Here is a 12,475-nt window from a genome sequence, read left to right on the forward strand (position 1 = left end):
TGAAGGTCAAGGACTTTGGTGATGACCAAGGTCAGGAACTCTTCAAGGATGAAGGTTGGGAACTCTTCAAGGATGACCATGATGAAGGTCAAGGACTCTGATGATGAAGAGGGTTGGAAACTCTCTGACCATCATGATGATGACAAAACTTGGAGACTCTGACCATCATGAAGGAGCTTGGAGACTCTCTGACCACCATGATGAACACTGGGAACTCTTCAAGGGTGACCATGATGAAGGTCAAGGACTCTGATGATGACCAAGGTTGGGAACTCTTCAAGGATGAAGATCAGGAACTCTTCAAGGATGACCATGATGAAGGTCAAGGACTTTGATGATGACCAAAGTTGGGAACTCTTCAAGGATGATGAAGGTTGAGGACCATGAGGACAACGCTGAAGGTCAGGAGCTCCTCAAGGATGACGATGACGAAGGTTGAGGACCATGAGGACAACACTGAAGGCTGAGGACCATGAGGACAACGCTGAAGGTTGAGGACTCTGAGGATGACGGCTGAGGACCACAGGGACAATACTGAAGGTCAAGGACTCTTTGAGGATGACGAAGATGAAGGTCAGGAACTCTCTGAGGATGACGAAGGCTGAGGACAATGACGGTCAGGATCTCCGCTGCCACCGCCGCCGAGGACAACGCTGACGATGACGACAATGACGATGACACCGACGGCCGCGCCGCGGGACACGACACACGAGGGGAACAAACCACCACCAGCACCATCACCACCCCTCAGGCCTCCTCCTCGGCCTCCTCGCCGAAATCCTCCTCCTCCTCGGCCGTGGCGTCCTGGTACTGCTGGTACTCGGACACCAGGTCGTTCATGTTGCTCTCGGCCTCGGTGAACTCCATCTCGTCCATGCCCTCGCCCGTGTACCAGTGCAGGAAGGCCTTGCGGCGGAACATGGCCGTGAACTGCTCCGAGATGCGCTTGAAGAGCTCCTGGATGGCCGTGCTGTTGCCGATGAAGGTGACGGCCATCTTGAGGCCGCGCGGCGGGATGTCGCACACGGCCGTCTTGACGTTGTTGGGGATCCACTCCACGAAGTAGGAGCTGTTCTTGTTCTGCACGTTCAGCATCTGCTCGTCCACCTCCTTCATGGACATGCGGCCGCGGAAGACGGCGGCCACGGTGAGGTAGCGGCCGTGGCGCGGGTCGCAGGCGGCCATCATGTTCTTGGCGTCGAACACCTGCTGGGTGAGCTCGGGGACGGTCAGCGCGCGGTACTGCTGGCTGCCCCGCGAGGTCAGCGGCGCGAAGCCGGGCATGAAGAAGTGGAGCCGCGGGAAGGGCACCATGTTGACGGCCAGCTTCCTCAGGTCGGCGTTGAGCTGGCCGGGGAAGCGCAGGCAGGTGGTGACGCCGCTCATGGTGGCCGACACCAGGTGGTTGAGGTCGCCGTAGGTGGGCGTGGTCAGCTTGAGGGTGCGGAAGCAGATGTCGTAGAGCGCCTCGTTGTCGATGCAGTAGGTCTCGTCGGTGTTCTCCACCAGCTGGTGCACGGACAGCGTGGCGTTGTACGGCTCCACCACCGTGTCCGAGACCTTGGGCGACGGCACCACGCTGAAGGTGTTCATGATGCGGTCGGGGTACTCCTCGCGGATCTTGGAGATCAGCAGGGTGCCCATGCCCGAGCCGGTGCCGCCGCCCAGCGAGTGGGTCAGCTGGAAGCCCTGCAGGCAGTCGCAGCTCTCGGCCTCCTTGCGCACCACGTCCAGGACGGAGTCCACCAGCTCGGCGCCCTCCGTGTAGTGACCTTTGGCCCAGTTGTTGCCGGCGCCGCTCTGACCTGCGTGGGGAGAGAAACGTGGGTTGGGGACCTGAAAACAACTTTTGAGAACCTTGAGAACCTTCAAACCACCTGTGGAGATCCTCAAACAACTTTTGAGGACCTTAGGGACCTTCAAAGCACTTTGAGAAAGCCTGAAAGCTTCGGGGATCTTCAAACCATCTTTGGAGATCCTCAAAACCTTAGGAACCTTGAAACTGCATTTGGAGATCCTCAAACCAACACTGAGGATCTTGACCATCAAACCTTGCTTGGGGACCTTCAAACCATCTTTGGAGAACCTCAAAGCCCCAAAAACCTTTTAACTGCATTTGGAGATCCTCCAACCAATGTTGAGGACCTTGGGGACCTTTAAACCACACTTGGGGACCTTCAAACCACCTCTGGAAATCCTCAACTTCTGAGGATCTTTGGGGACCTTCAAACCACCTTGAAAGAGCCTCAAAACCTTGGTGGCCTTCAAACTCCCTTCAAGGGACATTCACACCACCCTTGGTGTCCCTGACCCCACCAGCTCGGCGCCCTCCCTGTAATGACCTTTGGCCCAGGTGTTGCCAGTGCCGCTCTGGCCTGCGAGGGGACAGAAGATTGGGTTGGGGACATTCAAAGCACCACTGGGGACCTTCAAACCATCTTTGAGGACCTTCAAAGTATCTTTGGAGACCTTCAAACCACTCTGAGAGAACCTCAAAACCTTAGGAACCTTTAGATCCTCAAATAACTTCTGAGGATCTTGTGGACCTTCAAACAACTTTTGAAAACCTTGGGAACCTTCAAACCACCCTTGGGGACCTTCAAACTGGAGATCTGGAGATCCTCAAGTTCTGAGGATCTTTGGGAACCTCCAAACCTCCTTTGGAGAGCCTCAAAAAAACTTTTAAGGAACTTGGCGATCTTCAAATCTGTTTTGGGGACCTTCAAACCACATTTGGAGATTCTCAAACCAACACTGAGGATCTTGACCATCAAACCATGCTTGGGGACCTTCAAACCACCTCTGAAGACCCTCAAACCATCTTTGGAGATCCTCAACTTCTGAGAACCTTTGGACACCTTCAAAGGTCTCTCTAGGAGATACTCAAATCTTCAAAACCACCTGTGGAGAGCCTCAAGCTGAAGACTAAGAACCTTGGAGACCTTCAAACCACCACCTTTGGAGATCCTCAACTTCTGAGGATCTTTGGGCACCTTCAAACCACTCTGAGAGAACCTCATGACCTCGAGGACCTTTAAATGCTCTTCAGCAAACCTTCAAACCATCTCTGGAAATCCTCAGAACCTTGGGGACCTTCAAACCATCTTTGGAGATCCTCAAACCAATCCTGGTGATCTTCAAACCAACTTCCACGAGCCTCGAACCCACCTTGGCAACCCTCACACCACCTCTGGGGACCTTCAAACCACATCTGAGAACCTCCTCGCTATCGCTGGAGATCCTAAAACTACTTCTGCTGGTTTTGGGGACCTTCAAACCGTTTTTGGAGACCTTCAAACCGTTTTTGGAGACCTTCAAACCATTTCTGGGGACCTTCAAAGCACCTTTCAGAAAGCCACAAAGCAACGTTCAGGACCATGGGGACCTATAAACCATAACTGAGGACCTTCAAAAGCCACATCTGGAGATCCTCAAAACCTTGGGGACCTTTAAAATCTTTTCAGGGGACCTTGAGACAAACTTTGAAGATCAGCAACTTCTCAGTATCTTTGGGTTCCTTGAAACAACTCTGAGAACCTCAAAACCTTGGGGACCTTCAGACCACCTCTGGAGACCTTCAAAGCACTTTTGGAGATCTTTAAACACCTTTTGAGAATCTTAAGGACCTTCAAACCATCTCTGGTGACCTCCAAGCCATCTTTGGAGATCCTCAAACCAACGTTGAAGACCTTGGGGACCTTCAAAGCACCTCTGGGAACTCTCAATCCCATCCTGGAGCTCTTGGCAACCATCAGACCATCTCTGGGGACCTCGAGACCACCTGGAGAGATCCTTAACTTCTGAGGATCTTTGGGGACCTTCAAACCATCTTGGTGACCTTCAAACCACCCTTGGGGACCTTCAAACCTCCCTTGGGGACCTTCACACCTCCCTTGGGGACATTCAAGGGACCTTTGGGATCTCCACATCATCTTTGGGGACCTCCAGAGAGCCTCAATCCTGCCTTGGGGACCTTCCTGCCACCCCTGGGGACACCTGCCCCACATGTCCTCAGGAGTCCCCAGGTGCATCCCAGGTGTCCCCAGGTGTGTTCCAGGTGTCCCCAGTGTCCCAAGGAGCCCCCAGGTGTCCCCAAGTGTGTCTGAGGTGTCCTGATGTCCCCAGAAGCCCCCGGGTGCGTTTTAGGTGTCCCTAATGTCCCCAGGTGTGTCCCAGGTGTCCCCAGGAGCCCCCAGGTGTGTCCTAAGTGTCCCCAGATGTGTCCTCCAGGTGTCCTCAGGTGTGTCCCCAATGTCCCCCAGTGTGTCCCCACTGTCCCCACCAGCTGTGTCCCCAGAAGCCCCCGGGTGCGTTTTAGGTGTCCCTAATGTCCCCAGGTGTGTCCCAGGTATCCCTAGAACCCCCTAGGTGTGTCCCTAATGTCCCCCAGAGTGTGTCCCCAGGAGCCACAGGTGTGTCTCAGATGTCCCCAGGTGTGTCCCCAATGTCCTCACGACCCCCCAGGTGCGTCCCAGGCGTGTCTCAGGTGTCCCCAATGTCCCCAGGTGTGTCCCCAGGTGTGTCCTTAATGTCCCCAGGCGTGTCTCAAATGTCCCCACTGCCCCCAGGTGTGTCCCCAGGAGTGTCCCCACTGTCCCCAAGTGTCTCCAGGTGTGTTGTAGATGTCCCCAGGTGTGTCCCCAATGTCCCCAGGTGTGTCCCCAGGAGTGTCCCCACTGTCCCCAGTGACTCACCGAACACGAAGTTGTCAGGTCTGAAGATTTGCCCGAAAGGTCCTGAGCGCACAGAGTCCATGGTGCCGGGCTCCAGATCCACCAGGATGGCCCTGGGGACATATTTACCGCCTGGGGACACAAAAGTGTCACCAGAGTGTCACCAGAGTGTCACCAGGGTGTCACCAAGGAAACACAGACATGAAATCACCCCAAAAATCACCACAAAAATAACAAAAATCACCCCAAAATTACCCCAAAACAACCCAGAATTCCAACCAGCATGGCCCTGGGGACAGATTTACTGCCAGGGAACATTGAGGGGACAGAGAAGTGTCACCAGAGTGTCACCAGGGGGACACAGCCACGAAAATCAGCGAGAAAATAGCAAAAATCCCAAAAAAATCATCCTAAAATTGCCCCAAAACCACCCAAATCACCACCAGGATGGCACTGGGCATGGATTTACCTCCTGGGGACATCGAGGGAACAGAAAAGTGTCACCAGAATGTCACCAGGGTGTCACCAAAGAGACACAGCCACGAGAATTACCGAGAAAATAGCAAAAATTAAAAAAAAATCATCCTAAAATTGCCCCAAAACCACCCAAAATTCCCACCAGGATGGCCCTGGGGACATATTTACCCCCTGGGGACATTGAGGGGACATCACAGTGTCACCAGAATGTCACCACAGTGTCACCAAGGGGACACAGCCACAAAATTACCCCAAAAAAAAGTGAAAAACTAGCAAAAATTACCCCAAAATTAACTTAGAATGACCCCAAAACCACCCAAATCACCACCAAGATGGCTCTGGACATGGATTTACCACCTGGGGACACTGAGGGGACAGCAAAGTGTCATCAGAGTGTCACCAGGGTGTCACCAGGGGGACACAGCCACAAAAACACCCCAAAAAATTGCAAAAATCACCCCAAAAATAGCAAATATTATCCCAAAATTGCCCCAAAACCACCCAAAATTCCCCCCAGATGTCATGATCACAAAACCACCCTAAAGATCACCCAAAAAATAGCAAAAATCACCCAAAAATCACCCCAAAACAGCTGGGATCACCTCAAAAACAGCAAAAATCACCCCAAAAAAACCCCAAAATTATCCCAAAACACTCCTGGGACATTCAGAACCCCAAAACCACCCAAAATCACCCTAAAACCACCAAATTCACCCCAAAATCACCAAAATCACCCCAAAACCAACCCAAAAATACCAAAACTCATCCCAGGAAGAGCTAAATTCACCCCAGAAACATCCCCAAAACACCCAAAATCACCCCAAAACTATAAAAACCACCCCAAAACCACCCAGAACTGCTCAGATTCACCCCAAAAATACTAAAAATCACCAAGAATCACCCCAAAAATACCAAGAATCACCCCAAACCACCTGGAATCACCTCAAAAATCACCCCAAACACCCCAAACCACCCAAATTCACCCCAAAACACCAAAATTCACCCCAAGAAACTCAGATTCACCCCAAAAATACCAAAATTCAACCCAAACCCACCCGGAATTGCCCCAAAAATACCAAAAATCACCCTAGAAAGAGCCAAAATTGCCCCAAAACACCCCAAATCACCCCAAAAGCACCCAAAACACCCCAAAAATACAAAAAAAATCACCCCAAAATACTTGGAATGATCCAAAAATCACCCAGACAGAGCCAAATTCACCCCAAAATACAGCAAAAATAGCCAAAATCACCCCAAAAATCCCCCAAAACCCCCAAATTCACCCCAAACAGACCCAAATCACCCCAAATTCACCCCAAAAAACCCCAAAATCACCCCAAACACCAAAAATTACCCCAAAATACTTGGAATGACCCCAAAAAACTACCCAGAAAGAGCCAAAATCACCCCAAAATCCCCAAAAAATCCCCAAATTCACCCCAAATCACCCAAATTCACCCTAAACAACCCCAAAAATCCCCAAATTCACCCAAAATACCCCAAATTCACCCCAAACACTAAAAATTACCCCAAAATACTTCGAATGACCCCAAAAACCACCCAGAAATCCCCAAATTCACCCCAAACAACTCTAAAAATCCCCAAATCACCCCAAAATCCCCCAAAATCCCCAAATTCACCCCAAAAATCCCCAAAATCTCCCAAATTCACCCCAAACAACCCCACAAATCCCAAAAAATCCCCAAATTCACCCCAAATCACCCCAAAAATCCCGAAATTCACTGCAAAAAACCCCAGAAATCCCCAAATTCACCCCAAAAATCCCCCAAAGCACCCGGAAGTGGCACTGGCAGGTGACAAGGGACACAGAGTGACACTGAGAGGTGACACGGCAGGAGGTGGCACTGTGGGACAGAGGGACAGCAGGTGACACAGGCAATGGGGACAAGGGGACACCAGGGGTGACAGGGTGACACTGGGGGGACAGAGTGACACCAGGGGTGACAGGGGGACACTGGGAGGACAGCAATGGGGTGACACTCAGGGACAGTGGGGAAGGACACAGTGACAAGGGACAGGGTGGCACCAGGGGGGTGACAAAGTGACAACAGACAGGGTGACATCAGCAGCAGGGTGGCACTGGGGACAGGGTGGCACCAGGGGGGTGACAAAGTGACAACAGACAGGGTGGCACTGGGGACAGGGTGACACCATGGAGTGACACTCAGGGTGACACTGGAGAAGACAAAATGACACTGGGGGTGACAGGGTGACACCAAAGGTGACAGCAATGGGGTGACACTCAGGGACAGTGGGGAAGAACACAGTGACAAGGGACAGGGTGGCACCAGGGGGGTGACAAAGTGACAAGGGACAGGGTGGCACTGGGGACAGGGTGGCACCAGGGGGGTGACAAAGTGACAACAGACAGGGTGACATCAGCAGCAGGGTGGCACTGGGAATAGGGTGGCACCATGGAGTGACACTCAGGGCGACAATGGAGAAGACAAAGTGACACTGGGGGGACAAGGTGACATTCAGGGTGACAATGGAGACAAAGCGAGGTGACACTGGGGGGACAGAGTGACACTCAGGGTGACAGAAGGACAGAAGGACAGCAAGGAAAGGTGACAAACACAGGGAGGTGACACCAGGGGTGACAGATGTCACCCAGTGCCACCAGAGCAACGACAGAGCCACTCAGAGTGACCCAGGGCAAGGGACAGCTGTCCCCAAGTGTCACCAATGTCCCCAGTGTCCCTAATGTCCCCAAAACTCCAATGTCCCCAAAACTCCAATGTCCCCAAAACTCCTCAATGTCCCCAGTCCTTCCCAATGTCCCCTGGAGGAGGCACTGGGGGTGACAATGGGGACACCCCTGGTGAGAGCACACAGCAACTTCAGTGTCCCCAGTGTCCCCAAACCCCCCATTGTCCCCAGACATGTCCCCAAATACCCCCCAAAGTCACCAATGATGTCCCCATTGTCCCTAATGTCCCCAATCCCCCAATGTCACCAGAGATGTCCCCGTTGTCCCCAATGCTCCCAAACACGGCAAAGTCCCAATTGTCCCCAATGTCCCCATTGTCCCCAATGTCCCCAGAGATGTCCCCAAGGTCCCACTGGTGGCCTTGTTGTAACAAACACTGCTCCTGTCCAGCCTCAGGTCACTGTCCCCAATGTCCCCAATGTCCCCAATGTCCCAAGCGCCCCCAGTACCCTTAATGTCCCCAGAGATATCCCTAATGTCCCCAAATCCCCAGTGGCCCCAATGTCCCCACACTCCTAATCCCCCCAACGTCCCCTAAGCTATCCCAAATGTCCCCATTACCCCCAATCCCCTCAGTGTCCCCATTAACTCCAATGTCCCCAGATGTCCCCAGAAGATGTCCCCAAGTTGCACCGGTGGCCTCGTTGTAGTAGACACTGCTCCTGTCCAGCTGCAGGTCACTGTCCCCAATGTCCCCAATAACCCCAATGTCCCCATTAACCCCAATGTCCCCATTGTCCCCAATAACCCCAATCCCCTCAGTGTCCCCAAATGTCCCCAATGTCCCCATTAACCCCAATCCCCCAGATGTCCCCAATGTCCCCAGAGCTGTCCCCAATGTCCCACCGGTGGCCTCGTTGTACTAGACGCTGATCTTGTCCAGCTGCAGTTTAATGTCCCCAATGTCCCCAATAACCCCAATGTCCCCATTATCCCCATTAAACCCATTATCCCCAATGTCCCCAGTGATGGCCCCAATGATGTCCCCAGCTGTCCCCACCGGTGGCCTCGTTGTAGTAAACACTGATCCTGTCCAGCTGCAGGTCGCTGTCCCCAGTGTCCCCAATAAACCCAATATCCCTATTAACCCCAATGTCCCCACTGTCCCCAATGTCCCCAATAACCCCAATGTCCCCATTATCCCCATTATCCCCAATTATCCCCAATGTCCCCATTAACCCTGATGTCCCCAATGTCCCAGATGTCCCCAATGATGTCCCCACTGTCCCCAGCTGTCCCCACCGGTGGCCTCGTTGTACTAGATGCTGATCCTGTCCAGCTGCAGGTCACTGTCCCCAATGTCCCCATTATCCCCAATTATCCCCATTATCCCCAATGTCCCCAATGTCCCCACTGTCCCCAATGATGTCCCCAATGTCCCCAAGTCGCACCGGTGGCCTCGTTGTAGTAGACGCTGATCCTGTCCAGCTGCAGGTCACTGTCCCCATGGTAAGTCCCCGTGGGGTCGATGCCGTGCTCGTCACTGATCACCTCCCAGAACTGCGGGGACAAGGGGACAGCGGGACGTTAGGGGACACTGGGGACACTGGGGACAGCAGGGACATTAGGGACATTGGGGACAGCAAGGGACAGCAGGGGACATTGGGGACAGGGGGACAGTGGGGACAGCGGGGACATTAGGGGACAGTGGGGACATTAGGGGACAGTGGGGACATTAGGGGACAGTGGGGACAACGGGGGACAGCAGGGACATTAGGGACATTGGGGACAATGGGGACAGCAGGGGCAATGGGGCATCAGGGACATTGGGGACAGCGGGGACAGCAGGGACATTGGGGGACATCAGGGGACAGCAGGGGACATTAGGGGACAGTGGGGACATTAGGGACAGTGGGGACAGCGGGGACATCAGGGACATTGGGGGACATCAGGGGACAGCAAGGGACATTGGGGACATCAGGGGACAGCAGGGGACATTAGGGACAGTGGGGACAGCAGGACATCAGGGGACATCAGGACATTGGGGACAGCGGGGACATCAGGGGACAGTGGCACATGAGAGGACAACAGGGACAGTGGGGACATTGGGGACATTAGGGGACATTGGGGACAGCAGGTGAAAATGGGGACATCAGGGGACAGCAGGGACGTTAGGGGACAATGGGGAGGAAATGGGGATTTTTGGGGGAAAACAGGAATTTTCAGGGAAAATGGAGAAAAAGGAGATTTTTTTGGGAAAAAAATAGGGAATTATGGGAGAAAAAATTTGGATTTTGGGGCTAAAAATGGGGATTTTTGGGGAAAAAATTGGGATTTTTTGGGCTAAAAATGGGGATTTTGGGGAAAAAGGGGGATTTTGGGGGAAAAAAAGAATTTTAGGCAGAAAAATGGGAATTTTAGGAGGGAAAATGGGGAAAAACGAGATTTTGGGAGAAAATCGGAATTTTAGGTGGAAAAATGGGAATTTTAAGAGGAAAAATGGGAATTTTAGGAGGGAGAATGAGGAATTTGGTAGGAAAAACATAGCGAGAACAGGAATTTGAGGAGAAAATGGGGAAAAAGGAGATTTTTTTGGGAAAAAAATAGGGATTTTGGGAGGAAAAATTTGGATTTTGGGAGGAAAAATTTGGATTTTGGGGCTAAAAACTGAGATTTTGGGAGGATTTAAAGGGGTGTGGTCAGGAAAGGGGGCGTGGCCTATGAAAGGGGCGTGGCCAGCTGGCCACACCCACTTTGGGGTCACTTTGGGGACAAAAAAGGGGATTTTGGGACATTTGGGGACATTGGGAGGCAGTTGGACTCAACCCAACTCCCCTCTTGGTGAAATTTGGGGGGAAAAGGTGATTTTTGGGGGAAAAAAGGAAGATTTTGGGGGGAAAAAAGGTGATTTTTTGGGGAAAAAAAGAGATTTTTGGGGAAAAAGGAGATATTTGAGGGGAAAAAAAAGAGTTTTGGGGTAATAAAGGAGATTTTTTTGGGGGAAAAAGGAGATTTTGGGGAAAAAAGGTGATTTAAGGGGCAAAAAAAGGTGATTTTTGAGTCATAAAGGAGATTCTTTTGGGTAAAAGAGATCTTTGGGAAAAAAGGTGATTTTGAGGCAAAAAGTGATTTTAGAGGGTAATAAAGGGATTTTGGAAAAAGGGATTTTGGGGAGAAAAAAGAGAGCTTTTGGGGGAAAAAAGGTGATTTTTGGGGCAAAAAAAGTGACTTTTGGGGGGAAAAAGAAGAGTTTTGGGACAAAAAAGGTGATTTTTGGGGTAAAAAGAAGATTTTTGGGGAGAAAAAAGGTGATTTGGGGGGAAAAAGTGATTTTTGGGCTAAAAAAGGAATTTTTGAGGTAAAAAAGGAGATCATGCGGTAAAAAAGGTGATTTTGGGGGAAAAAGCTGATTTCTCTGGGAAAAAATGAGATTTTTTTGGGGGAAAAAGGTGATTTTGGGGTAATAAAGGAGATTTTTTGGGGAATAAAAGGTGATTTTGGGGAAAAAAACAGGAGATTTTGGGGGGAAAAGGGAGATTTTTTGGGGCAAAAAAGGAGATTTTGGAGTAGAAAATGTGATTTTTGGAGCAAAAAAAGTGACTTTTGAGGGGAAAAAAGAAGCATTTTGGGGTAAAAAAGGTGATTTTTGGGCAAAAAAGGACATTTTTGGGGAGAAAAAAGGTGATTTGTTGGGGAAAAAAGGTGATTTATTGGGCAAAAAAAGGTAATTTTGGGGGTAAAAAAGGTGATTTTGGGGGAAAAAAGGTGAGTTTGAGCGAAGAAAGGAAATTTTTGGGGTAATAAAGGAGATTTTTGGGGAATAAAAGGTGATTTTGGGGCAAAAAAAGGTAATTTTTGGGGAAAAATGTGATTTTTTGGGGCAACAAAGGTGATCTATCGGGAAAAAATGAGATTTTTTGGGGGAAAAAAGGTGATTTTGGCAAAAAAAGTTGATTTTTGAGTGGGAAAAGGAGCTTTTTGGGCAAAAAAGGAGATTTTGGGGTAGAAAATGTGATTTTTGGGGCAAAAAAAGTGACTTTTGGGGGGAAAAAAGAAGTTGGAAAGAAGACACTGGAGACAAAAAAATGTGATTTTTGGGGAAAATAAATGATTTTTTGGGGGGAAAATATTGATTTTTGGGGCAAAAAAGGAGCTTTTTGGGGCAAAAAGGTGATTTTTTGGGAGGAAAAGGTGATTTTGAAGTCAAACAGGAGATTTTTTTGGGTAAAAAAGTGATTTTTGGGGGAGAAAAAGGAGCTTTTAGGGGAAAAAAGGTGATATTTGGGGGAAAAAAGATTATTTTTGGGGTAAAAAAGGTGATTTTTGGGGAAAATAAGTGATTTTTTGGGGAAAAAAGGTGATTTTTGAGTCAAAAATAGAATTTTTTTGGGCAAAAAAAGTGATTTTTAGGGGGAAAAAGGAGATTTTTGGGGTAATAAAGGAGATTTTGGGGAAAAAAGTGATTTTGGGGGAAAAAAGGAGATTTAGGGAGAAAAGGTGATTTTGGGGCAAAAAAGGTGATTTTAGGGGGAGAAAAAGGAGCTTTTTGAGGCAAAAAGGTGATTTTTGGGGCAAATTTTGATTTTTGGTGCAAAAAAGAAGCTTTTTGGGGCAATATGGTGATTTTTGGGGGAAAAAGGTGATTTTGGTGTCA

General features: G+C 50.2%; 1 protein-coding gene and 2 long non-coding RNA genes across 3 annotated transcripts in view; 1 reads left to right on the forward strand and 2 right to left on the reverse strand.

Moving 5' to 3' along the window:
- The window catches only part of LOC146421439 (uncharacterized), a 38,220-nt gene that overhangs the window by 342 nt on the left and 25,403 nt on the right, over positions 1 to 12,475 (forward strand). The window contains exon 2 of the long non-coding RNA XR_014848723.1: positions 55 to 490. This is a non-coding gene — a long non-coding RNA (uncharacterized LOC146421439). The remainder of the gene's footprint in view (positions 1 to 54; positions 491 to 12,475) is intronic.
- LOC146421440 (tubulin beta chain-like) lies at positions 465 to 8,931 on the reverse strand. Its single transcript, XM_085047438.1, has 3 exons — positions 8,882 to 8,931; positions 4,695 to 4,805; positions 465 to 1,805 (listed from the first exon to the last, which is right to left on the reverse strand). Exons 2-3 carry the CDS (start codon positions 4,753 to 4,755, stop codon positions 748 to 750), a joined length of 1,119 nt encoding a protein of 372 aa, XP_084903564.1. The 5' UTR covers positions 4,756 to 4,805; positions 8,882 to 8,931; the 3' UTR covers positions 465 to 747.
- Positions 2,719 to 4,215, reverse strand: LOC146421441 (uncharacterized). Its single transcript, XR_014848737.1, has 3 exons — positions 3,881 to 4,215; positions 3,313 to 3,818; positions 2,719 to 3,270 (listed from the first exon to the last, which is right to left on the reverse strand). It is a non-coding gene; the product is annotated as an uncharacterized LOC146421441 (long non-coding RNA).

The sequence above is a fragment of the Lichenostomus cassidix genome, unplaced genomic scaffold, assembly GCF_008360975.1.
Source record: "Lichenostomus cassidix isolate B80296 unplaced genomic scaffold, HeHo_3.0 HiC_scaffold_33, whole genome shotgun sequence".
Lineage (NCBI taxonomy): Eukaryota > Metazoa > Chordata > Aves > Passeriformes > Meliphagidae > Lichenostomus > Lichenostomus cassidix.

What these genes read in the sequence shown, in the direction of transcription:
- LOC146421440 (XM_085047438.1), bottom strand. Translation starts at nt 4,755, where the DNA reads ATGGACTCTGTGCGCTCAGGACCTTTCGGGCAAATCTTCAGACCTGAC. An exon ending in ACCTGACAACTTCGTGTTCG is followed by an intron (nt 1,806 to 4,694) that starts GTGAGTCACTGG and finishes CTCCCCACGCAG; the next exon opens with GTCAGAGCGGCGCCGGCAAC.